Genomic DNA, 27,999 nt, shown 5'->3' with positions numbered 1-27,999 from the left:
TTAAATCGGACAAATCAGATTTTGCCAAGGCATTTGATATGGTTCCTTACAATAGGTTAGTGCTCAAACTAAAAGAAATTGGTTTAGGTGAATATTCTTGTTCTTGGGTAGAACATTGGCATAAGGGTTGTTATCAGTGGTAAATGTTCAAGCTGGACACAAGTTGTAAGTGGTGTCCCTCAGGATTCTGTTTTGGGACCGCTTCTATTTAACATATTTAGAAATGATCTTAACATAGGCATTGAAAGCCATGTTTTAGTGTTTGCAGATGACACACAACTTTGTAAAGTAATGAAGTCTGAGCAGGATATTGCTTTGCTGCAGAGTGATTTAGATAGATTGGGGGACTGGGCACTTAAATGGCAGATTAAATTTAATGTATAAAAATACAAAGTTATGCACTACGGGGTAAAGAATGCACAAGCAACTTACACCCTAAATGGTAGTGAATTAGGGATAACAACACACGAGAACGATTTGGGAATTGTTATAGACAACAAATTACCGTATATACTCGAGTATAAGCCGAGTTTTTCAGCCCATTTTTTGGGCTGAAAAACCCCAACTCGGCTTATACTCGAGTCAGAGTCTGTATTATGGCAATTTGCATTGCCATAATACAGACTGGGGGGAGAGGGGGGCTGTCAGAGCTGTACTTACCTTTCCTGCAGCTCCTGTCAGCTCTCTGCTCCTCCGCGCCGTCCGTTCAGCACCTCGGTCAGCTCCCAGTGTAAGTCTCGCGAGAGCCGCGGCTCTCGCGAGACTTACACTGTGAGCTGACAGAAGAGCAGAACGGACGGCGCAGAGGAGGAGAGAGCTGACAGGAGCTGCAGGAAAGGTAAGTACAGCTCTGACAGCCCCCCTCTCCCCCCCACTGAACCACCAGGAAAGGAGAGCCCCCCTCCCTGCCATATATCAAGCAGGGAGGGGGGACGAAAAAAAAATATAAATAAAAAGAAATAAAATAATAATAAAAAAATTAATAATAAAAAAAAAGAGGTATAAGGACCACTATGGGAGGGGGGGGGGGTATAAGGACCACTATGGGAGGGAGGAGGTGGGTTAAGGACCACTATGGGAGGGATGGGGGTATAAGGACCGCTATGGGAGGGAGGGGGGGGTATAAGGACCACTATGGGAGGGAGGGAGGGGGGGATAAGGACCACTATGGGAGGGAGGGGGGGTATAAGGACCACTATGGGAGGGAGGGGGGTATAAGGACCACTATGGGAGGGAGGGGGGTATAAGGACCACTATGGGAGGTAGGGGGGATAAGGACCACTATGGGAGGGAGGGGGGGGATAAGGACCACTATTGGAGGGAGGGGGGTATAAGGACCACTATGGGAGGGAGGGGGGGTATAAGGACCTCTCCCCCCCACTGAACCACCAGGAAAGGAGAGCCCCCCTCCCTGCCATATATCAAGCAGGGAGGGGGGACGAAAAAAAAAAATATAAATAAAAAGAAATAAAATAATAATAAAAAAATTAATAATAAAAAAAGGGGTATAAGGACCACTATGGGAGGGGGGGGTATAAGGACCACTATGGGAGGGAGGGGGTGGGTTAAGGACCACTATGGGAGGGATGGGGGTATAAGGACCGCTATGGGAGGGAGGGGGGGGGTATAAGGACCACTATGGGAGGGAGGGGGGGGTAAGGACCACTATGGGAGGGAGGGGGGTATAAGGACCACTATGGGAGGGAGGGGGGGATAAGGACCACTATGGGAGGGAGGGGGGGGTAAGGACCACTATGGGAGGGAGGGGGGTATAAGGACCACTATGGGAGGGAGGGGGGGATAAGGACCACTATGGGAGGGAGGGGGGGTATAAGGACCACTATGGGAGGGAGGGGGGTATAAGGACCACTATGGGAGGGAGGGGGGTATAAGGACCACTATGGGAGGGAGGGGGGTATAAGGACCACTATGGGAGGTAGGGGGGATAAGGACCACTATGGGAGGGAGGGGGGGGATAAGGACCACTATTGGAGGGAGGGGGGTATAAGGACCACTATGGGAGGGAGGGGGGGTATAAGGACCACTATGGGAGGGGGTGGGATAAGGACCACTATGGGAGGGAGGGGGGGTATAAGGACCATTATGGGATGGAGGGGGGGGTATATGGACCACTATGGGAGGGATGGGGGGGATAAGGAACACTATGGGAGGGAGAAGGGGGATAAGGACCACTATGAGAGGGAGGGGGTGGGATAAGGACCACTATGGGAGGGGAGGGGGAAGTAAGGACCACTAGGGGAGGGGAGGGTAAGGACCACTAGGGGAGGGGTGAGTCAGGACCACTGGGGGGGGGAGTGAAGGAACACGGGGGTGGGGAGGTAAGGACCACTGAGGGAGGAGGAGGGGAAGTCAGGACATATGGGGGGGGGAGGGGGCGGCAAAAATTTTTTTGCCTACGGCGGCAAATATCCTTGCACCAGCCCTGCACACACTGCATTCACACACTGCATTCATGCACACACACACTGCATTCATGCACACACACACTGCACTCATACACACACTGCATTCATACACACACGCTGCACTCATACACACACACATACGCACACACTGCATTCATTATACACACACTGTAAATAAATATTCAATTAATATATTTTTTTTAGGATCTAATTTTATTTAGAAATTTACCAGTAGCTGCTGCATTTCCCACCCTAGTCTTATACTCGAGTCAATAAGTTTTCCCAGTTTTTTTGGATAAAATTAGGGGCCTCGGCTTATATTCGGGTCGGCTTATACTCGAGTATATACGGTAGGCAGTAATATGCAATGTCAATCTGCAGTTGCTAAGGCCAGTAAGGTTTTGCCATGTATAAATAGGGGAATAAATTCTCGGGATGAAAATATAATTTTGCCTCTTTATAAATCGCTGGTAAGACCACCCCTTGAATATGCTGTGCAATTTTGGACACCTGTTGTAAAGAAGGATATCAGGGCACTAGAAAAGTGCTAGAAAAAGTGCAAAGACGAGCTACAATATTGATCAAAGGAATGGAGCATTTTAGTTATGAACAAAGGTTAAAAAATGTAAATCTCTTTAGTTTGGAAAAACGGCAACTCAGAGGGGATATGATAACATTATACAAATATATTCGGGGCCAGTACAAACCATTATCTGGAAATCTATACATAAACAGGGCTATACATAGGACACAAGGTCACACATTTAGGCTGGAAGAGAGGAGATTTCATCTAAGGCCAAAAAATTTTTTTATTTACAGTAAGAAGTATAAGGATGTGGAATTCTCTGCCTGAATTACATCATACAGATGTTTAAAAAGCAATTGGATAAATAGTTGCAAAAACATAACATACAGGGATATCATTTCTAATTAGTGGGGAGATAGCTGTTTGATCCAAGGAGACATCTGACTGCTATTTTGGTGTCAAGAAGGGTTTTTTCCCTAGTTTGTTGCAAAATTGAAAGCGCTTCAGACTGGGTTTTTTGCCTTTCTTTGGATCAACAGCAAAAACATATAAGAGGAAGGCTGAACTTGATGGACACAAGTTTCTTTTCAGTTATGTAACTATGGGTGAGGGGAGAAGCATTCAGTGCCCCCTATATTATAATAGCCCCCACCTACTGACTCAAAGTATTAAATAGCCCCACTGGTGGACATGGGATGTGGCAAAAGGGGTGGACAGCGATCTGTCCAGCCTACATTATTTATTTAAAATTACCCCACCCAGTGGGACTATCAAGGGACTGGGCAGCAATTGCTGTCCGGTTACTAGTCTTAAACATTTAGCAGATATGCTCCCACCTGCCACATGGCAAGTGTGGGGAATATCAAGGTTTTAAACATTCCTTATAGTACTATAGTAAACCAACAAGGGTTTTTAAATATTTGCTATTGTCTTCTAGCACTGCCAGCTTGCAAATAGTTCTAAAAATTGTCATTCACTTTCAAAATAACTTGTGAATGCACATGCTACTGGATGCATTCGGCTCAGAATTTTAAATAATATTGGTGCTTTGTGAATTTAACGAATCCTATACTTTGTATAGAATTTGGATGTGAAAGTACAGATTTTAATCTGGACACTGAATGCATCTGGGTTTCTAACAGGAGCTTCATTCTTACCATAACAGAGAGAGGCAGGAAGTAATGCCCAGTGGATTCAGGTAAGAAGTCAAACCACTTGGATATATACTGCTTTTTTAAAAATTACTATCACAGTCCTAAAATCCCCAGCATTTAAGATGTTAAATCATATTAAATATAGCAAACTGCCCACAGCTCAACAAATCCTACGCATCCTAATAACTACAGGGAGGTATCCAGAAATTCAATTAGATTTCTAATTTGCTATGTGGTATTGGAAGGTGAGATTGGCTCAATAATGCCTAATACTAAAGAGACAAACTAAAAATGAACAGTGAGGGTGTGGGCTATAAGGAGGGAATGCCACGTTAATAATAAGGCACAAAGGGCATTGTGTATGCCAACCTCAGTTAATTAGATGGACTTTTCATTTTGCAAACTTAAAGGAATCTTCCTCTCACAGTACTCTCACATAGGGAAATATTAAAGCTATGGCTTTAAAGTAATCTTGCAGCAATAATCCTTTTTTGTTCCCATTGTTTCAAAATGGATTATAAATTGCTATTATTACCTGCAGCGTTTAAGTAATTTTAGTATACTGTGACTTCAGATGGAAATAATTGTATTTCTTAAACAGAATTGCACATTATTCAGACAAATCACAAATCATGTTTAATTGGAGTTCATCACGGCTTTAATTTATTTGAGGTACACAAGCTTACCTTATAATTTTCTTTCCACGTCCAAAGCACTAATATTTTTATAGGGATATATATTGAACTCTGCAGCAGTATTTGTATGGCTTTATTAATGTTATTGACTTACACCTAATATATAAATTGGATATAATTTTAAAATGTATTATTTTATTTTTATTACAGATTTTTCATATCGTAACATCTCATATTGCCATGTACAAAAACATAATTTGTTCACTCGGTAGGGTGTATGTAGATAGTAGTCAAACATCGAAGTAGATAGCAGCAAAACATACCGTATTTTTCGCTCCATAATACGAACTTTTTTCCCTTCAAAAGTGAGGGGAAATGTCTGTGCGTCTTATGGAGCGAATATGAAGCTTTACTTACCTGTCTTGTAGCGTTGGCCGGCAGCACAGAGTGCACCGCGGTACTGGAACTTGAATTTCAGGTTCCGGTTTCCGGCGGGACTGAAAGGAAGTGCGCACTCAGCTTGTGCACACTTCCTTTCAGTCCCGCCGGAAACCGGAACCTGAAATTCAAGTTCCAGTACCGCGGTGCGCCCTGTGCTGCCGGCCAATGCTACAAGACAGGTAAGTAATTATGGGACAAGGGGAGGGGGACAGTATGGGAGAGGAGAGAAGAATATGGAGAGGGGGATGAAGTCTATGGGGGGGGGGGAGATGAAGTCTATGGGGAGGGGGGGAGATGAAGTCTATGGGGAGGGGGGGAGATGAAGTCTATGGGGAGGGGGGGAGATGAAGTCTATGGGGAGGGGGGGAGATGAAGTCTATGGGGGGAGATGAAGTCTATGGGGAGGGAGGGGGAGATGAAGTCTATAGGGAGGGGGGGAGATGAAGTCTATGGAGGGAGATGAAGTCTATGGGGAGGGGGGTGAGATGAAGTCTATGGGGAGGGGGGTGAGATGAAGTCTATGGGGAGGGGGGGTGAGATGAAGTCTATGGGGAGGGGGGGTGAGATGAAGTCTATGGGGAGGGGGGAGATGAAATTTATGGGGAGGGGGGGAGATGAAGTCTATGGGGGGGAGATGAAGTCTACGGGGAGGGGGGGAGATGAAGTCTATGGGGAGGGGGGGAGATGAAGTCTATGGGGAGGGGGGAGATGAAGTCTATGGGGAGAGGGGGGAGATGAAGTCTATGGGGGGGGGGGAGATGAAGTCTATGGGGACGGGGGGGAGATGAAGTCTATGGGGAGGGGGGGATGAAGACTATGGGAGAGAGGAGAAGACTATGGGAGAGGGGGACACTATGGGACAGGGGAGAAAAAAAATATTCTGAACAAACTGTCCCATAGTAAGAAACACTATGGGACAGTTTGTTCAGAATATTTTTTTTCTGGGTTTCTTCCTCTAAAAACTAGGTGCGTCTTATGGTGAGGTGCGTCTTATGGAGCGAAAAATACGGTAAATCATAGAGTGTAATACACTTTACAGCATAGGTTAATTTTCAAGTCTTAAGGTTAACATATATTAGGTGGGCTGGTCAACCTGAGATGTCTTTATTAACTCAGGTAGTTTTTGTATAATGTTTAAGTATATTGTATATGTAACTCAGATGTTACGAATCATAATAATAAAACAAAAAAATAGCCGCTGGTTTTTAATGAACACATAAACTAGTGTGTTTTGTATTACTTAAATTTAACCATACCTAAGAGGCTGGCAGTATAGCGTAGGCGTATGCGGTTCCTCTCCCTCAGTGGAAGAGCTGTTCATATCATTAGCTATCGGAATTGTCAGCAATGTAGCTGTGAAATTAAGTGAGTTCAGGCAATTTTAAAAGTAATTAGTAATCATGATGTCACGCTCTCACCATCCCCCCCTGGTCTCCTCCTCCCTTCATATATCTTGACAATGATTGCCAAATGGAGGTGTATCTGTGGTGTTTCTCCATACAGTTCCATCCAAGTTCTTCCAATACATGGATGTGGTCACATTTCAGGTACCAATCCCTTCTGGTGGGTTTCCTAAAGCCCTCCATAGCTCTGCTACTACTGCTTTAGCAGCAGTCAGCATAACATATACTAAGGAGTTTTTGAACTTCGCTGGTGAAGTCTTAACGTGAAGGAACAATGGGGTTTCTGGGTTATGTGGCAATGTACTCTTTATAAACATGTTCGGTAATGTCCCTGACATCTTTCCAGAATTAAGTGATATCTTGTTAACCCCTTAAGGATGGCTGGTGTGCTATGCTGTCCTTGGGGACCTGGCTCTAAACGCTGGTGGACGGCAAAGTACATCCCCGCCGTCCTATGCACTTACCTGCTCGCCGGTGATCCCACGCCTGAGATTGTGATGGGGGGACTTGCCTGGCATCCCTCTGCAGCTGATCTGGCCCTCCTGGGCCATGTGATCATGCGGTCCTTGCGAGGATCCTACGATCACATAGACGGAATAGCCGTCCATAGCAGTGCTAGCAGGGGGAGTGCCTGGATTGACAGGAAGTCCCCCTGCTGCCCGTAATAAAGTAAAATAAAGTTTTAAAACAGTTTAAAATAAAATAATATATACTTAGATCATATATATATATATATATATATATATATATATACACACTTACACATACATCCACATCCAAATATATATATCTATATATATATATATATATAAATATGTTAAAAATGAAAAATAAAAACATAATAAATAATTTATAAATATGTATATGTGTAATTTCGTTCTAACTGAATTTTGATATTAATCTATATATATTGATATCAAAATAACGAAATAATATATATATATACATAAAAATAATAATAATATATATATATATATATATATATATATTTTATATTTTTCATTCTACGTATATATTTATGTAATATTTTTACATAATTAAGTCATTTTATTAATTACAATTTGCAGGACCTGCCTGATAACCAAGGCAGAAAGTCCAGAGAATGTAATGTGCTAGCACTATATTTAACCCTGTAACTTTCCAAGACACCCTAAAACCTGTACATTGGGGGTACTGTTTTACTCAGTAGACTTCGCAGAACACAAATATTAGTGTTTCAAAACAGTAAAATTTATTACAACAATGATATCATCAGTAAAAATGCAGTTCTCTGCATTTTTCACACACAAACGGCACTTACACTATCTATTGTTGTGATACGTGTTATGGCTTTGAAACACTGGGCAAAATTGGCGTTAAAATTAGTTTTTTGCATTTTTCACACACAAACAAATATTAACGCTAACTTTGGCCAGTGTTTGTGACTACTAAAGTGGCTACTAAAAACACTGGACATACCCCATTTGCAATACCTTGGGTTGTCTACTATTGCAAATGGTATGCCATCATGGGGGTAATTCTCATTTCTGGGCTACCACAATAGCCACATAACCAATCTGGCGAATTTCAATGTGAAAAAAATAAAAAATTTAACATGCTATATTTGATCCTGTAACTTCCCAAAACATCATAAAAACTTTACATAGGGGGTACTGTTTTACATGTGAGACATCGCTGAATACAAATACGTGCATTTTATTGCAGTAAAAGCAAACAGTATTATGACATTCACAGTTAAAATGTCATGCAGAACTAAAAAAAATAAAAATGAAAAGATTTCTCAATTTTTTTGTATATTTTATTCATATTAAATTATGTTCCATAGCTAAATATTTGATGTAAAATGAAAACCTTATATCTCCTGAATAAAATATATATAATAATTGTGGGTGCACTTAATATGAAAGAGGTGAATTACGGTTGAACAGACATATAGTCAAATTCCAAGTTTTGTTTACGTTTTATTTTTATCAAAACGTGTACATTTGGCTCAGTCCTGAAGGGGTTAAATACTGAGAACAATGTCTAGAATTTGCAGTCCAAGTGGCCACATACTTAATCAAACAGTTTATCCCATTCAGTATTCGGACTTGAGTGAATAACCCTGTAAGAAACTCAGGTTAGTAGTTTCATAGAATGCAAATGTATAACTGATCAGACTTGTATTTGTATTTGCTATTTTGACCCTTAAACAAGGTCTGATCACTGCAGAGGATTTATAGTTGTTTATGTAGTGCAGGTATTTGGTTATTTTTGCTCATTTAAAAAAAAAAAAAAAGTATTTTTTGCTATTGTTACAAAAACACAATACCTATTTGCTAGTAAAGGGGAAAAGCAGGTTTCTTTTAAGCTTAAAAAAGATAGTACGCGGCTTAGTTGTACCTTTCTAAAATATCTCACAGACAGTCATTTTATTCCATTTGGAAATTTGGTTTTGTTGCTTAAAGTTATACCTTAAAATATCACATTCTGGGACCACAGAGAAAAATATTTAAAATAAATAATCATGTATGGCTTTCATATACTATATTATTTAAAGACCAACCAGGTTGGTGTAGTACCACATTACCATTGTAGCTGAAGACAGTAGATTATAGTGTCATTTTTTTATGTTTTTTTCTTTAGTGGTTATAGTGATTAAATTACCCCTTAAATTGTAGGGTCCCAGTGTGTGGTTAAAGAGTACATTTATAATGTTCCCAGTCATTATTAAAGGGTGTGAAGTTGTACCCACATAGTACAGGACTTACCTCCTATTTCAGTTACTCACATAACCATAAGACCAGGAGTGCAAACACAGTGTAATATCGACCATGCACCAACTCATATTACTGAACAAACATTTCAGAAAAATCTATTTAAACATGTATTAGCTACCAATAGCTCTAGCTACTGATGGTCACCTGGAAACAATAAAATATTTTATGGGGATTCTGTGAAAAATAAATACGTAAGATACCCATGATATAAAATATGACATTATGGGTCATTAATAGGCAGACCACATATATGGTAAGCTGTATTTATGCAATTATTCCCCATAATGGATTGGGAACAATACTCGGGTCACCCCCCATTATCCTGGGGCCCTTACCTGGGACATATATACCTTCAATTTATTTATGACAACTGAAATAATTGTAGCACGAGGCTGTAATTCTCACCAAGTTCAGGCCAACTGGTGCTATATGCTGCCCTTACAATAAACACTTCCCCTTAACCCCTTTACCACGCCAACACATTACACATTAACCTTGTCACTGAAAATTAACCCCTACACTACCATAACATATTTCACTAAACAGTCAGTGAGCATTAATCCCTACACTATCCTAACACACTATACTACACTGCACATAACACTTTTTACTACACTTTATTAAACATTAAAGTGCCATAACCAATACAGCTGTAGTGTTTATACTGCCACAAGGATGCTGTCATCACTAGATTGTAAATAGTCAAACCATTTTAGAACAGTTTGACTTCTTATGTGAGGTCTGCCTGGTGCTGCTCCTCATCACCACTACATTAGCCAGACAGCCGGTAGCTAACACTTGTGCCGTCTCAGGGTTCTGGAGACATCTATAATCATGGTTTGTGAACATCCAAAAATTTAGTTCTTCAAAATCGTACAGTCCAATAAAAAAAGTTTTTGTTGGTAAATTAGGGATTTGTCCATGTGGCATTTTGGTTCGGATGAATTTCAACCATGCGATTGTTTCAGGAAAAATGATTTGGACGAACCAAAAAGCTCCAAAATGGGTCAATCAGTGTACTGCGAAATATACAAATTATATATTATAAATATATAAATATTACTTTACCTCTATTGGTCACTTCTCACTGATCTGTGAATATAATCAACATGTAATGGCTGCCCTCTAACCATCAATCACAAGTCTGATAGTATATAATATATATAATATAATAATATGTAATATGTCTAATAGTATTTTATATAATTGTTAAATATATTAGATGTCAAACTATGGATGCTGGACAAATCCCAATTCTTGCTTAATTTCTAATGTCTTTCTACCACTGAGAGAAACTATCAAAATATATTTTTTTCTGGTTTCTAGCCACAGTGCAGTTGACGTTATGAAAACTAAGCATAGAGGCACAGTGCACTGTAATCTGTTTGCAGCTCCACCTGCCATAGCGGCAGGTGAGAGAGCAGAGACAGATACTGTTATTTTCTGCCACATTTGTTCCCCTTAAGCAAGTACAAAAGAAAAATGTAACTGTGTATAGAGAATTGAAATTCTAAATGGATGAGCTAATCAATAAACAGTTGTTCAATATTTAAGACACAACCAGTGAGACATCTGAAGGGATTATCAGTCAGTTATTAGTTTGAGTAAATGAAAAGGCAGTGACTCAATTTGTCTCCTAGAAAACAGGGGAATATGCATTTCTCAGTAGAGGTACAGAACAAAATATATAGTTTTAAGTTTTACAAGGCTACTTAAAATCATAAGTTTCAGACCACCCGGCAGCTCGCTGTTTACTAGACATGCCCCTACTCGCAATATAGCGAGTAGGGGCAGAATTTACTAATACTAAGTAGTCTTTTAGTAGATAACTCCCTGATACCGTGGGAATTAGGGAGTTATCTACTAAGCGGCTGCAAGATGCAGCTGCGGCACGAATAGGATCGGAGTTACATTCATTCTAATGAAATTCCGATACAAACAAAGTCCCGAATTGTGTCCTAACACGAATGGAGAAACAGTTCTCACTCTGTTAGGACGAAATTCGGCAGTTTCGCCAGCGTCCTGTCTAAGTGACAGGACATTTGGGAATACTGACAAGAAGCATCGCGGGCACAGGGAACAAGCTTAGAATTGTGGGGAAAATTTCTCTGACCACCAGAAATTAAGCACACTTTGCTCCTCCGTTGGTCAGAGATGGTCAGGCGTAGGAAACCTCCATAAGACAAATAGTCCCTACTTTGTCTTATGTTTTAAAGAAAACTAGAGCAGACAGGAGGAAATGAAGAACAGATCCTGATAGAAGGAGAGAAGAGGAATCGATTAAAGAAAGGTAAGTTCGGCATGACAGTGCCGCTTTACATTGATTTGTACTTCACAGCACAGTGGTATAAGCTCCCTGGTTTCCAAGTAAAAAAAAACTTCACAAGCTTACTTTAATTAACATATCTTAGCAAACAAATATAGAGATTCACTTGCACCAGTTTCTCTTCTGTTCTCAAAACTCTGAATAAGTCTGAACTATAATTTCCTACAGTCTTATTGCCTTTCCAAATAAATGTAATCTGATACAATTTCTTAATGGGACACTATAGTCACCAGAAAAACTACAGGTTAATGTAGTGGTTCTGGTGTCTATTGCCTGTCCTTGCAGGCATGTTAATGTAAACACTGTGTTTACATTACTGTCTAGGGACACTTCCAGTGGCAGTCACTCAGACGGCCATTAGAGGTGCTTCCTGGGTCAGTGCGCTTCATGGAGGCATTGAACGTTCTTCATAGAGATGCATTGAATACTCTATAAGAAGATGTTGATTGGCTCAGCATGTCATTTTGCCAGGCATGCTTGAAATGCTTTTTTTAACACCATAAGGTCTGGAATACACATTTGTATTCTTGACCCTATAGTGTTCCTTTAAATATACTGCTTCTTTTTCACTTGTTGCTTCTCTCTTCAGATGCAACAGATTTTTCAAACTTTACTCCATCTTTCCGACATAAAAAAGGTTTTGTCTTACCTATCTTTTTAAATTTGTGGTTATCTGAGGTATCATTTTCTGCAAAAAAACAAGCATTATTTATTATGAAGATATCTGTCACTTTTTAAAATCATTTTTAAAATACTTTAATGTATATGATAAAAATAATGATGAAATGCAAATGTAACTTTTCAGAACACTTTGATGGATACCTTTTATTAACCATCTTACAGGCACATAGTAAGAGTCATTGGGAAAATTAATCCTTAGTGCATTAGTAATTAGTTAATTACCCTATAAATTGGGCATGTATAAAATAACTCTTACTGTGTGGGATAAATTTGACTGTGACACTTCCCTATAGTCTGTTTTGCACGACCATTTTTATTGACAAAAGCACAAGGGATGTGCTGTAGCATTGTTTATCTTCTGTACTCCTCCTGAATAAAAGACTGACTCTTTGTAGAAATTAGCAGGTGTGCCTGGACGTTTCTGTTCACACCTATTTTATTAAAATTATGAATACCTCACCTTAAGCCTGTTTGGTTTATGAGGGACATCATCAGAAAACTAAAATGTAGTTTTATAAAATTAAATAGTAGTATAACATGTTAGATACATACAGAGGGGAACTGCTAGAGAAATCAAATAACAAGAAGCATATATAATATTCTTATGATTGCCTCACTGGAGACCAGAATGTTGACATTTTCAATATCTATATCTAATACACACAGAGGATTATTTAACATTGAAGTTATTAAAACTGGATATGAGTGAGATGGAATTTGTCATGAGGTTCCGAGTTTCCATTGTATGTCATTGTCTTTATTCATAATTCTGAATCTCTCTGGTGAATAATAATTCCCAGAATGGTGTTGGTGCCCGAGTACTATATATTTGTTTTGATCAGTGAAAAGTGAAATAGTATAAGACAGGAGTATTGCTTAAAAAGGAACACATTTTTAGTGTCATCCTAAACCCCGTATTGTCCTTGAGTTTTTTTGAGTGAAAATTTAATGGTCTTGGCATCAAAGGCTGGAAGACATTGTTTTGTTGGTAACTAAGAAAGGAAACTAGGGATTTCCTATAAGGATTTAGTATGCATAATGGAATTTTCTTAACTAGGCAACAGGGACTCCTCTTGTTTGTTCATTATAACTTAGTTTCCAATTAGTCCTCGTAATAAACGACTTAGATTGACTTTCATTGCCAGCTGTGTCTCACTGTTAACATGATTTATTCTTCATTACAGTGTTGTATTTACAGTGCACTTAAGAAACGGACTCTTGTGGTTGCTTCAGTCATTTATATTTACTGCTAATGATTCTGTTTTGCCTGGCGAGTGCCATTATTCCAAAAAAACAATTACTAACAGTTTGGGCATCCAGAATGGCTACTAAAAAAAAAGTCGTTAACAATATGCATTTTCATCATTGCTACTTCTGCTCCGTTTCAGTTTCATGGAGCCCAGTGACTTTTAGAATGTTAGTTGGGACACATCACCTCATAAAACCACCATTTAATCCCCATATGTTAACCCTTAATCTTACTCAAACAAATTGTTTATATGACATTGATGCAGTGTATTTATATAGTGTCAGCAATTTAAACTGTTATCAAAATACATATTTAGTTACTTGCTTTAGCTAGCTTCGTTTTTTTAATGTAAATTCTGTGGATGTTGGCATGGGTGAGGTGTTTTATATTTGCATTGTGGGTATATTGTATCAAATATTGTATGTGTACACAGCAAAATTTCTAAGCAGTGACAGACAGAAAAAAAACATCTGTGTTATTTAACAAAAGCTTTATGTGAAGCAGATGAAATTGCAACATAGATCACATTTTAGCAAATGTAATAGATTGCAGTTATGCAACTTTAGTACATAATCTCATAACTGAACTAAGGCCTTCCAAAGATGTTCTTGTGAGTTGGAGAGGTGGAACTTGAAAGATAAGTGAGACAGTGACCTGGAACTTGGGAGAAAGAAGGTCATCGTTAGCCAGCTATTCTTGTTCCATCATTGCCATCTTCTGGACAGCTCTTGCTTTTCTGTCAGTCACCAGTAAAATATGGCAATAAGAACACAAAATGGGAGGAAGATCACAATTTTTGTTTAAACGTGTCAGAACTAGGAAATGAAAAAAAGTATGCAGAAAGCAAGTAAAGGAAGTAAGTGAATTACTGTTTGTAATGAATAAAGCACGATGTAAGTTGTAAATGCTTGCTTACTTTGTGCCATGACAAAATCTAGCACTACCCGAGCCAATTGCCAACATTTATGAAAAAAGGTTATTTAAATTATGTTAAGTACAGAAATCCAGAAAGAAGATTGTGCAATTAAAACTTTTCATTAGACAAGTTTAGCTTTCATAAAAAAAATACATTTAAAGGAAAACTGAAATATTTATTTATGTTGAATAAAAGATTACATGTATTATAGCCTTTGTTTTTGTTATTTTCCAAATTTTTCATTTCAAAGTATGCATATGAGGCAAATGTTGGTGCATCATCTGATTTACCTTCACTCCATGGGAGAAGCCAGATTTAAATCTTCATGTGTCAGAAACTCAGATTATCAGACCAAAAACCATGCAGGCAAACATCAACTAGTGTTCCTGAATCCTGACACCAAATACAAGCATTTGGTGCATCAGATAGCTTACAATCTTCCTTTATCTTAGCAAATAAGTGGGTTGATTCCGCAGAGCGAAGATACACCATGAGATGCACTAAAAAGAGATATGAACTCATATATAATATGGTTTGCCAATTACATAAATACCTGCCAATAGGTCATGAAGTTAGTTATCTTAACAGACACATCGTACTTATGTGTTTCGGCTGCTGATGCCAACACAACCTGAATTACTAAGAACGTTAGAAAAATAATGGAAGAAAAATAATGCATAGATTGTTCTACAGCAATTATTTTATTTCATGCTGAAAATGGGCTTTTTCACTTTCAATGTTGCATTATCCATGAGTTCTCTTTTGTCTAAGAAACAAAAACCTGAGATATTTCATACTGATAACAGAGTGATTTGCATTTTGACTGTTTGTTTGAGTATTAGCTCTGATTTAATATGCTGTATCATCTCTTATCTCCATGAGTTTATTATAGCAGCTCTGTGCTGTCTAATGAGACTCAGGCCAAGACAGGAAACCTTGCTGGAAATTCGGTTCTTTGTTTGATCACTGATGGTATTGATTTCAATCCATCACAGACATGGGGATCTTTCACCTTAGTTACCTTTTGTGCTTTTTTTCTGAAGTCCATATGGCACCCGTTAATACGGGGATAAAATATCATATACTACATTCAGTATAAAGTAAACCATATAAAGATCACTGTAAGTGCTACAACAAATAGATAACTAAATTACCACTGACATTTCTTATAATAAAAGGAACAATGTGAATGTTTAAATAGGGTATTTTATAGTAACACCGGTGTTATTTGAATGTTTATTTTTTTTAGTACTAGGCTGAGAGCATATTTTTTTAAACCATGGACATGCAACAGTATCTAAACATATTCTTTTTAAATCATTTTTATAACATTTTGGTAAAATCCACTAGGGAAAGGGTTACAGAAGAAAAAAAGTGATAAAGGGGAAAACATTTCTCCAACCACAACTATATATATACATACATCTTAAACATACATGAAGCATGGTCATTAAACTGTAGACATTTTTTATATTATTCTCTGTGCTGGTTATAAGATGGACTAGATATTTCATCCTAACCTTAACATCTGAGGAAAGAGATTTAGGAGTAATTATTTCAGATGACTTAAAGGTAGGAAGACAATGTAACCGAGCAGCAGGAAGGCTGTGTAGGGAGCGGTATTAGCAGTAGAAAGAGAGAAGTGCTCATGCCATTGTACAGAACACTGGTGAGACCTCACTTGGAGTATTGCATGCAGTACTGGAGACCGTATCTTCAGAAGGATATTGATTAAAGGATCTTAAAGGATCTTAACATGTATAGCTTGGAGGAAAGACGAGACATGGGAAGAATGATAGGCACATTTAAATACATAAAAGGAATCAACACAGTAAAGGAGGAGACTATATTTAAAAGAAGAAACTACCACAACAAGAGGACATCGTCTTAAATTAGAGGGACAAAGGTTTAACAAAGGTTTACTGAGAGGGTAGTGCATGCATTGAATAGCCTTCCAGCTGTAGAGGTTAACTCAGTTTAAGCATGTGTGTAATAGGCATAAGGCTGTCCTAGATAAAAGAGACTAATGAAACTATTTCGGAAATTGGGCAGACTAGATGGCCTGAATGATTCTTATCTGCTGTCACATTCTATGTTTCTATGTTATAATATAGACAGCCAGATTGAGCTTCTACATAATACACAATTACTAACTGGCATAACTCAGCAGTGATTCAAAAAAATAAAAAACTTTCAACTGGCGATAAATCACTCCATAGGAAACCATATAAATCTCAATGCTTTTGTAAAAACACCCATGTTTTTGCTGTAAATGCTATGAGTAGTAAGACTGTGGATATTCTCTAGGTGAGTAGTTCAGTAAATGTAACCTTTCAGCAACACAGCGCTGATAGTGAAATGAAATATGGACATATATTTAAGGAACATATGGACTCCCAGTCCTTCCTACACCAGTGTGGAATGTAATATAATAGCCCCCCCCCCCCCCCCCCCCAACTACCTCTAATTATATAACAGGGTCAGAGGAATCCCAAATCCTCTGGCCTCAATATGAACAGAGCTAAAGAATATCCTAAATGTTTAAATATAAATAAATATATTACCAAGCAAGTCATATGCTAATAATAAATGATGTGCTGGGATTCTACTGTGATTGATGAAGAATTTGTATATGAAGTCTACCTGAATCTCTTAATCTGCTGAGCTCTCTAGCCCTTCCTGCTGGAGAATATTGGTATTTGCAACAATTTGCACTGCTACCACAAAAAACGTAGGATCCTGCTATGTGATACTTCCTGGTTTGAGGCAGAATTTACTGCACCACATGCAAAGCCTGGGTATTTGCTGCAAATGTAGGAACTTAATTTGCTGTATTTGAAGCAAATTACATTTCTGCATTAGCTGAATATCCCCAGAAACTTAAAATATACGTTTATTTTAATTCTCTCTAATATTTTATTTTTAACTCAACCTAGAATGTCTTTTTAACACATAAATGAATACGCTCCTGTCGCATCTAAATGAATGTATGAACTCCGGCAATATAAACTGACCTGTGGATTAAAACACACGCTGAGCTTTCCTGATAGTACAGCATCAACACTGCATGGTGTCAAGGATAAAGCATGCTATAATCAATAGTGGGTTTCTTTGAAGTATATGATGCAGACTCCCTTGCTCTGACACTGTGTCACCTTTAGTTTGAAATGTAAATTTCAAAGATGATTCATGACAAAGAATTAGACTCACATTATAGAAACTCCATGGGGTCTGGAAGCAAGCTTCATGATTAACAGACATTCAACCATTTAACTAATCAATAAAAGGCAGTAGCGGGTCATTAATTATTTGTTGTGAATAAGTTATTGACCCTTTAAGTTATTATCAATACCAGAATTATTCACAAATAACCACTGTAAAAGCTTTCCTTCTAGCTGGTCGGTTCTTTGTTTCTTAATCTTTAATTTATTTTCTATTAAAGGAAAACCCCTGTCCAAATGCAATAGCAATAAAAATCACTGTTTAGTTGGTAGATATACCCCAAAACATGCATGACTTTATCATTTTGTGTGAGTGTGTGTATATAAATATAGAGAGAGTTCAAGTAGAGATTGTAGCTGTATTAGTCCAGTGATGTAGATGTAAAAAAACAAATCAAATTCGTATCTTGTAATACCTTTTTTATTGGACTAACCAAATGTTTTAATGACAAACATTCGGGAGAACCTCCCTTTCTCAATTCTAAAGCATTTCTGAGCAAGACGACACATAGAATTCAAAGTTGAGTTGTGATACATGGGTTAAAGTGGCATGAGTGCAGATAAGACACAGGTTTAATATAAAATAGACACCATTCTCACAGAGGGTCGTAAATATCTAGTGTGAAGATCACAGAGTGAGGGGGGAGACAGAGGAAAAAAAACAAGCAGTGCATAAGATGGTGCTATAAGGGGAGAGTAAAAAATAAATAATTACTTATATTAAGAATGCTTGAAATCCTATCCAAGTTACAGGATATGCATGAAGGCCTATATCCAGCAAAAACACACACACACAAACACACAGACACACACACGTACATATACACAAGTAGTGTATATGTACAAGTATACCCAAGTACATACACAATATATACAAGTACATATAACAATATACATATAAATACAACAAAATGCACAAATATATGTACATGCACACTGTGGCAGAAATGCCCCTGCCACGTGTTCTTGGAGGGGCCTGCTTGCCAGCCTCCTGCCAAAAGACTATGGGCCCTTTAAAAAAGTATGTGATTTATGTACTTTTGTACTCCAGAAAGAGAGACCGACCATTGGCCCTTATTCCCTGGAACTGTTTTGGGCATAGGACCTTGTGTATGGTTGGTCAAAATTATGACTTCCATGGAAATCCCGCACCCCTGAACCAATCTTGGTGATATTTGGATATGTTGGTCCCCCAGATCGGGGCTATCAGGGGATATGACTTTTGTAGGGTTTCCATGTGTTTTGGGGGTCCATTAACGGTTATTGTAAAATATCTGTTTTCTGTGCCTGGAGATAATTGAGTTTAGTACAGTCCCTGACTATATTATCTCGCAGGCACAGGGGAGGGATTATCCTGTTTTGTGTGGGAGTGTCCAGTACCTGAGAGCCAATGTAATTACAGTGTGTACTTTGTCACAGTCCCCTCTCAGGTCCAGTGGGGAATATGTTATGGAAAACCCCTTGCATGAGGACTTGCATATAAGGCCTGTTGTGGCTGCCATTAAACAGTTCAACTTCACCCTCAACACAGAGCCTCGTCTCATGATTGTAGGGAACAGCTATACCAGCTATATCACTAGCTCTCTGGAGTAGGAGAGGTCTACCCACTGGAAGCTGGATCCCTGACTTGGATCCAGGGTGGGTGCAGGACAGCGAGACTCCAGCCAAGCTGCGGTGGCTAAGTGCTGATGGTCTACACTGCTGATGGTGTCTGGTGGAGTGCTTGGAAGTATTTGGAGGTACTCGGAAGCAGTGATTGGCGGAGGCATCCAGTCGGGGTGCCAGGCAGTCCGTCACACACACCTATACATAAATCCACACACAAGCACCAATACATGTACCTACACATGTACAAATGTGCCTACACATACATAGACCTATATATATATATATATATATATATATATATATATATATATATATATATATGTACACATACACTTATTCACATAGATACTCATGTATGTACACACTTTATACATACACACACACACAAATATATATATATATATATATATATATGTATAGGCATACACATACACACACACATGAACACATATACATACACATACATGTACATGAACTCATATACACAAATATAAATGCACAGTCACATATATAAGCATACATGCATATGAGTATGGGAAAGCATAGGTCTATACATAGTACTTTGTATATTGATAGAATAAACATTTCATTGGGATGCATTTTAAAATGTTGATACATATAACAGATCAGTAAGATAATGCTAGGGGAGTGTTCATATAAAGTGTTGGTAGTGGGACAGGAAACCCAAATCAATATTTAGTCCTCTATTCTTGCCTTTAAGCAATTTGATTATTCTGGCTTCAAGAGTTTTTCTTTCTTGGGTGTTTTTAAAACCTCCTTTCAGTACTTTGATTTGTAGGTCCTTGATTGAGTGGCCAGGCTGTGTAAAGTGATGTCCCAGAGGAGTGCAGTAGGATTCTTCCTTGTGTTGTTTAATGGAGTGTCTGTGCATATTTATTCTGCCATTTAATTGCTGGGTGGTTTCCCCAACGTAGCATCCTAGGTGGCATTTGGTGCATTGAATCATGTATACCACATTGCTGGATGTGCAGGAGTCTGATCCTTTAATGATGTAGGTTTTATTGTTGTGCATGGCTGTGTTGTCTGTGCATATGTGCTGGCACTGTTTGCAGGGAGGTTTTTTAGCATTGACCCATCCCATTTTATTTATTCTTACCATCAGTGGGTAGCTTCCTGTTGATTACTTTATGTTGGAGGTTTGATGGTTGTCTGAAGGCTAAAATGGGTGTTTCGTAGAAAATGTTTTTCAGAGTCTCATCTTCTCTTAACATTGGGTTGTATGTGACCACAAGTGGTACTCATGTAGATATTTTTTTCTCTCTGTACTGTAGCAGGCGCGTGCGTGGAGTTTTTACTGCAGAGTTGATTTTTTTGGTAATAGTCTTTGGTTTCTAGCCTTTCTCTTTGGGAGAGCAGATTCAGATGGGAATTACAGTCATTAGGGTCAGAGCATATGCGATGGTACCTATTTGCTATGCTGTAGATGATGCCCTGTTTAGTATGGGAGGGGTGGAAGCTGGAGCTGTAAAGGCAACTGCATCTGTCTGTGGGTTTTCTGTAAACCGAGGTGTGGATTGCGCCATTGTTACATGTCACAGTGGTGTCCAGAAAATTCACAAATCTAGTAGAATATTAAATTTTTATTTTAATTGATGGATGGAATGAGTCAAAAGAGTCATGGAATTGTATCAGTTTATCTTCGTTTTCAGTCCAAATTATGAAGATATCATCGATATAGCAATAATATTTGTATGGTTTGGTATGCTTTATTTATAGGATTCTCTGTTCAAATTAATATGTTCTGTAACTGCATGATCACTGTCACTTTACATTTTCCTAATTTCCGTACTACCACTTTAAAAATGTGAGTCCACTATATTCCTGCAAGTTTGATTCTATAAAACTGGTATTGATGCATTAGCAGTCACTTCATACTTTATAAAAGTGTCAAAATATGTTTCTTATTGAAACAATGATATTAATAAATGTATTCCTTTTCTCTTTTTTCTTACATTTTAGCTCCTGTCCCGATCCTGACACATATATATCTTTGTTTATTTAAATTGGGCGCGGTATATGCTATTTCCTTTGTTATACTATCATTTATGTTGCAAAATATAAATTAGTACATAACGCCTCACTTACCTACATATATACTCCAGGGATGGTTACCAGCTTGTACAAGGAATTAATTTATCTGCCAGGAACTCGTTCCACCCATTTAATGTCTGCAACTCTAATGAAAATGACAACTTCTCACACCTTTCCAAACTGTAAAGGAAACCGCAAAACCCACACCATTCCTTTTGACATGGAGAATGGAGTAGTGAATGAAATCTCCCATACACCTCTTAGCAATACTTTAGAAAAACAGAAAATAAAATGTTTTAAACTCCTTTATTTTATAAATATTTGATTTAACTCTACATAGTATATTATTGGTATTATTGGATATTATACTCAGATTCAGACTGAAATAATATTGAAAGTAAGATCTACTCATCATGGTTTGCAAGACAGACAATATACCAAAGCAGTAGAAGTAAACAGCAGAGATCTAAAAGATGTAGGAGTATATTGGATTCATTTGTACAATATGCGACCATTTTTATTAAGCCAAAGCAGAGCACTGAATCAATGCATCTCTATGAGGAAAATTCAGCATCCTACTGTGCAGCACTGAGCCAGGAAGCCCCTCCAGTGGCCATCTGAGGAGTGGCCACTTGGAGGTGTCCTAAGGGGCAATGTAAAGGCATTGTTTGCATGAAAATGCCTGAAGGCAATGATTATTCTCACCAGTACAACTACATTAAGCTGTAGTTGTTCTGGTGACTATAGTGTCCCTTTAAAAGTGGTCTCCACGTGAAGGTCTACAAAAATTGGAGCACTCAAAGCATCGTACTGTACTTGTCTGGATGCTGACGTAAAAAACGATATATTTTTAACAGGGTATTGATGCAAGATAATGTGCTGTACAAGGATTGTACAACAGTATATTGAACCTGACTAACAGCTTTTGTATTTATTGATTAAGGCGGTGGTGCACTAAACTAAGTGGTAGTTTAGTTTTGCTATAGATGATGTGGTTTCAATTTGTGTTACATCATGCTATCATCATATGATTGCTGTTTTACTAAATATGTTTCTTGCAAGCTAAATATTATTTTCTTTGTGATTTATGCATAGAATTTCTGTATGTGATGAAGATAAATTCCGGCACAATGAATTCATTGGAGAAACGAGAATTCCGTTGAAAAAGCTGAAACCTAACCAAACCAAAAACTTTAGCATTTGTCTAGAAAAACAGCTACCTGTAAGTAACTTTTAGATTTTATGGTGTCATACTATTAATTTCAATTTCAGTGCTGTGTAGCAATATTATATCATGCATAAATGTAAAATTAAAACAAAAGAGGAAACACTGCCAATTGGTAGAAAGTTGCACAAAGGGTGATTCGGTAAAACAAATCATTGTATTTATTTATTTACTTTAAATACATTAAATTAACAAAAACACAACCATAAGCGTCATGATGCATTGGTGTTCTCTTTGACTTCGACCTCTCCTTCAAGCCTCATGTTCAATCTATTGCCAAATCCTGTCATTTCCATCTCAAAAACATTGTGCGCATCCGCCCCTACTTAACGCCAGATGCGATTAAGGTGTTGGTCCATTCCACTGTCCTTTCTCGCCTTGACTACTGTAATTCGCTTCTCAGTGGTCTTACGTGCTCCCAACTTGCGCCGTTACAGTTCATAATGAATGCGGCAGCGAGGTTCATCTTCCTGTCCGCCCGCACCTCCCATGCCTCACTCTTCTGCCAGTCCCTACATTGGCTTCCTATAAAATATAGAGCTCAATTTAAAATTCTGGTTCCCACCTATCTATCCTCCCTTATACACAAGTATGTCCCGTCTTGGCCCTTATGATCTGCTGAAGACTTACGTCTATCTTCTGTCCGTACTCCCACCTCTGATGCTCGCCTTCAAGATTTCTCGAGGGCTGCACCATTCCTGTGTAACTCGCTTCCCTCCTCCGTTAGATGCTCACCCAGTCTCCACTCCTTCAAAAAATCATTAAAAACCCACTTCTTCATAAAAGCGTATCAATTAAACTGTTAATAGCTCCCAACTGATTCCTCTTCTGCAACTGTCACTAGTCTAATACTATCCTTGCCTTTTGTGTCATTTTACCCCACTCCCTCTAGCATGTAAGCACATTGAGCAGGGCCCTCAACCCCTCTGTTCCTGTCTGTCCAACTTGTCTGGTTACAACTACATGTCTGTTCGTCCACCCATTGTAAAGCGCTGCGGAATTTGACGGCGCTCTATAAATATCATAATAATAATAATAATAATAATTGGTTCTTGTATCGTGATCAGTCTTGAAAGTAAGTTCTGCATTTTCACATTCAATCAGTGTGATATTTGTATTTGTGTTGTAGGCTGGTATGCTATTTGATATAAAGATATGCTCCATGTGTTTACCTGTGAGTGCTGGGGGGCTGGTGTAAAAATTAGCATGTTTCTTCATCTGTCCTGAGATAAATATTCCTTAACTAATACAGTGATGTAAAAAAATATTAATTATCAGAATATGAAACTATTCATTTCAATAAATGTAACATACCTTAATTCTGTACTTTATTTTAGATTGTTTAAATAATCTTAGGTTGTCACCAGCATTGTATGTTAAAGGCATTTAATTATTAATTTCACTGGCGAGCAATCATAGCCTATTGCATAAGGGTGTGCACCCTAAAGCACAAACACACACGCTGCATATATATATATATATATATATATATATATATATATATGTATATATACATACATACATGCACACACACACATACACTGCTGTGTGTGTGTGTGGGCGATGTGTGTGTGGGGGGTGCTGTGTGTGTGTGAGAGGATGCTGTGTGTGTTTGTGAGGGTGGTATGTGTGTGTTTGTAAGGGTGGTGATTGTGTGTGTGTGTGTGTGTTAGGGTGCTGTGTGTGTGTAAGGATGCTGCTAGTGTGTGTGTGTGTGTGTAAGGGTGCTGTGTGAGTGTGAGGGTGCTGTTAGTGTGTGTGTGTGTGTATGTGTGAGGGTGCTGTGTGTTTGTGAGGGTGCTGTGTGTGTGTGAGGGTGCTGTTTGTGTGTGTAAGGGTGCTGTGTGTGTGAGGGTGCTGTTAATGTGTGCTGTGTGTGTATTTGTGAGGGTGCTGTGTGTGAGTGTGCTGTGTGTGTGTGAGGGTGCTGTATATGTGTGGGTGCTGTGTGTGCTGTGTAAGGGTGCTGTCTGTGTGTATTGTGTGGGGGTGGGGTGACGGTTTAGTTAACAGCCTCCCTCCCTTCTTACCTTTTGTAGGGAGGGGGGCCATGCTGCTGACATCCCTGGTGGTCCAGTGGTGAGTGAACTCTAGCCTGTGGGGCTGGAGTTCACTCTAGCGAGATCTGAGCGTTTTCCTGCGGCAATGCTCCGACCTCGCGAGAGGAACCCAGCGGAGGCACAGAGCGCAGGCCGCAGGGATTAGGGTGTGCCCAGGCACACCCCGTGCGTATGCCTATGCACACTATAATAATCCAATGTTTGAAGAAGCATAGCAACATAGAATATGACGGCAGATAAGAACCATTCGGCCCGGCCCATCTAATCTGCCCAAGGGCTGACCCAACACATTTTGCTGCCTGGGTTCAAGTATGTGATTGTACCTCCCCTGTCTGCCTACCAAACCACATCTCCTAAAGCCACATTCCCTACACATTTGACATTCTGAAGCAACCAAGTATTCTGTGGCTGGAGAGAAAGTAGCTAATGCACTGCCTGGCACTCTGGCAATATTATAATGCTTGGGGTAGGAGAGGCACAAGTGGGTCAGTGTAACCTCTTCTGAGGCTGCACTGCAAGTATGTAATAACACGGTTAATATTGTTAGAATTATTTTCAGTGGTGTCAGATGACGATTTTTTTCTTGTGGCGTAGTAGACTCCATTCATAGAACTTGATCCAACCCCTCTAACTTTGCCTCTAACCTGATGGACTTTGCCCACTTAATGTGCTAATACCTATATTCTATCAATATATGTTAAAGTTGTTTTTACTTACAGTGTCACCAAGTGGGTGATTTTCTTTATTTTATTACTTTATAAAATATTACTTTTTATGCTTCATGACCCTTATACATTAGCAGTAACAGTACAGTTCAAGTACATGCTATTTCTCAAGACACTTAGCCAGCTGTATAGCTGGCAGAGCCTCACATGAACTGTAGTCAGCAAGCACTGCAGTGCTAAAGGTAAGATATAGCTACTAACAGTTTAGATCAGTTTCCATATATGGAGAGTATCAGACAAAGTCCTACCTGGCTGGCTAACAGCTGTTTCAGTTCCTTCCTGGATGTGACTGCAGTGGAAAGCTGTCAGCAGAGGAGAGATTGAGGGAGGGATGGACTGAAAGCATGTAGCAACAGGAGGCTTATCAGAGACTACAGGGGAGAAGGTGCAGAGATGTATTGTATCTGTATGTATAGAATGGAGCTAGGGCTGTCAGTCACTGTCTCTTCACTTTTCACATTGTGCAGCACAAGCACCAGGCTTAAAGGACCACTCTAGGCACCCAGACCACTTCAGCTTAATGAAGTGGTCTGGGTTCCAGGTCCCTCTAGGTTTAACCCTTTTTAATATAAACATAGCAGTTTCAGAGAAACTGCTATGTTTATATAAGGGTTAAGCCAGCCTCTAAATCCTCTAGTGGCTGTCTCACTGACAGCCACTAGAGGCGCTTGCGTGATTCTCACTGTGAAAATCACAGTGAGAGCACGCAAGCGTCCATAGGAAAGCATTGTAAATGCTTTCCTATGCGACCGGCTGAATGTGCGCGCAGCTCTTACCGCGCATGCGCATTCAGCCGAAAGGGAGGATCGGATGCGGAGAGGAGGAGTAGAGCTCCTCGCCCGGCGCTGGAATAAAGGTAAGATTTAACCCTTTACTCTCCCCAGAGCCGGGCGGGAGGGGGTCCCTGAGGGTGGGGGCACCCTCAGGGCACTATAGTGCCACGAAAACGAGTATGTTTTCCTGGCACTATAGTGGTCCTTTAAACAATGCTGCATGTATGAAGTTAAAACGGAGGCTGCATCATGGGAAGTGGAGCCCTGCCAACTCCAGCCCTAATACTAGCAGCCTATGACAGCCGAGTAGGCCGGCCTGTCTTCTAGTGCAGCATATTTGCTATTCAAACTGAGACATTGGAAACAACTGGTGGCTGTCAGACAGCAAATTAGGTCTATTAACAAAACCTCTAATATGTTTAATCAGATTTTTGTTTTGGGCAAATGACAATAAATCTGGTCATGTTTTTTGTGTGTGTGTTGAACTGTCCATGGCAGCAATAGAGGGGCATGTCAGCTCATTAAGCTTGAACCTCAACCCCTCTGTTACTGTACATTGATTATGTGTATTTTAGTCCAGTGCTGCAGAATTTGTCTGCGCTTTATAAATAATAATAATAATAATAATAATAATAATAATAATAATAAGGTGGGAGGGAAACTGCAGTACTGATAATTATAATGGCATAAACCACACATTTTTGGTCAAGCAGACACTTTTCAAAGGTGTATGTTTATTCAAAAATAAAAAAATTATAACCTCTAACAGAAAATAATTATATAGTTTATTTTTATTCTAACAAAATGGTGGGAAGCTGCCTTTATATATGTGCCTCCACTGAATATTTTCCAAGGGGAGATATTTCAAAGGTCCAAAGATTTTTCTTCTACCTTTACTTCTTCCTGCTTCTTGTACGGAACCTGTAGAGAGCATATTGACGACAAAAAAAATAAAAAAAAAATAAATAAATGCACTGGTAATTGTTGGGAATTCAAAATAAATGTAAAAATAACCTAAAAGAAAACATAACCAACTTTTTTTTTTAGTTTGACTATTGTGATCTAAAATTTTAGATTCACTTTAAATTCACCTCTATATGAATAACTCTAACAACCTGTATCCATAATTTGTATATGTGGTCACATATCCTTAGTTCAGAGTTTCTAAATGTAAGGGTTTTTTTTGGTTTTTTTTTTTGGGGGGGGGGGGGGGGTTGCCAATAGGTTGTTCAGATAATCAGAAAAATAAAATAGTTATTTTTCAAATATATTTTTCAGCAGCCTGACATTAAAGCAGACAATGTATTGTGGGATGTTGAGACTACCAGTTGCCATAGATCATGTCTTTAGGGCCTATGCTTCATCTTTTAAATTGAATCTGTCACCTTACAGTCTTTGGTCTTCTTACATTTCACTTCTGAAATTTAATCTTATTTGTGACATTCGTTTTCAAACTTTGGGTTTCAATCATTCTCATATTTATTATTTAATATTGTGGACTTTATAGACACTTACAATGTTACACTGTCCACACCTTGCAATTGCTTCTCTTAGTGAAGGAAAGTCCCACGTTCTGCCTTAAATTGCTCTGTCCTTTTCATCTTAGAGCCCCCTATAGCTAGGAGGAATGACTGGTGTATATAGCAAAGCAATAGCACTTGTAGCTATAAGTGTTTCAAGGGAAATGCATGTATTTAGACATGTATTTATGCATAGGAAAACAAATACAGAGGTAGAAACATTCATTTTGATTGTAAAAAAAATGTTTATTTGAAGCAAAATTATACACAAGACTATAAAATAAGGTCATATGCATAGA

General features: G+C 38.9%; 1 protein-coding gene across 1 annotated transcript in view; it reads left to right on the top strand.

Moving 5' to 3' along the window:
* DOC2B (double C2 domain beta) overlaps positions 1-27,999 on the top strand; it is a 723,119-nt gene that overhangs the window by 490,604 nt on the left and 204,516 nt on the right. The window contains exon 5 of the mRNA XM_063456994.1: positions 22,493-22,619. Coding sequence (XP_063313064.1) covers positions 22,493-22,619 — 127 coding nt within the window. The remainder of the gene's footprint in view (positions 1-22,492; positions 22,620-27,999) is intronic.

This window comes from Pelobates fuscus, chromosome 1, assembly GCF_036172605.1.
Source record: "Pelobates fuscus isolate aPelFus1 chromosome 1, aPelFus1.pri, whole genome shotgun sequence".
In the NCBI taxonomy this organism is placed as follows: Eukaryota; Metazoa; Chordata; class Amphibia; order Anura; family Pelobatidae; genus Pelobates; species Pelobates fuscus.
Note: the sequence above shows the minus strand (reverse complement) of the source record. Positions and strands in the feature narration are given on the sequence as shown.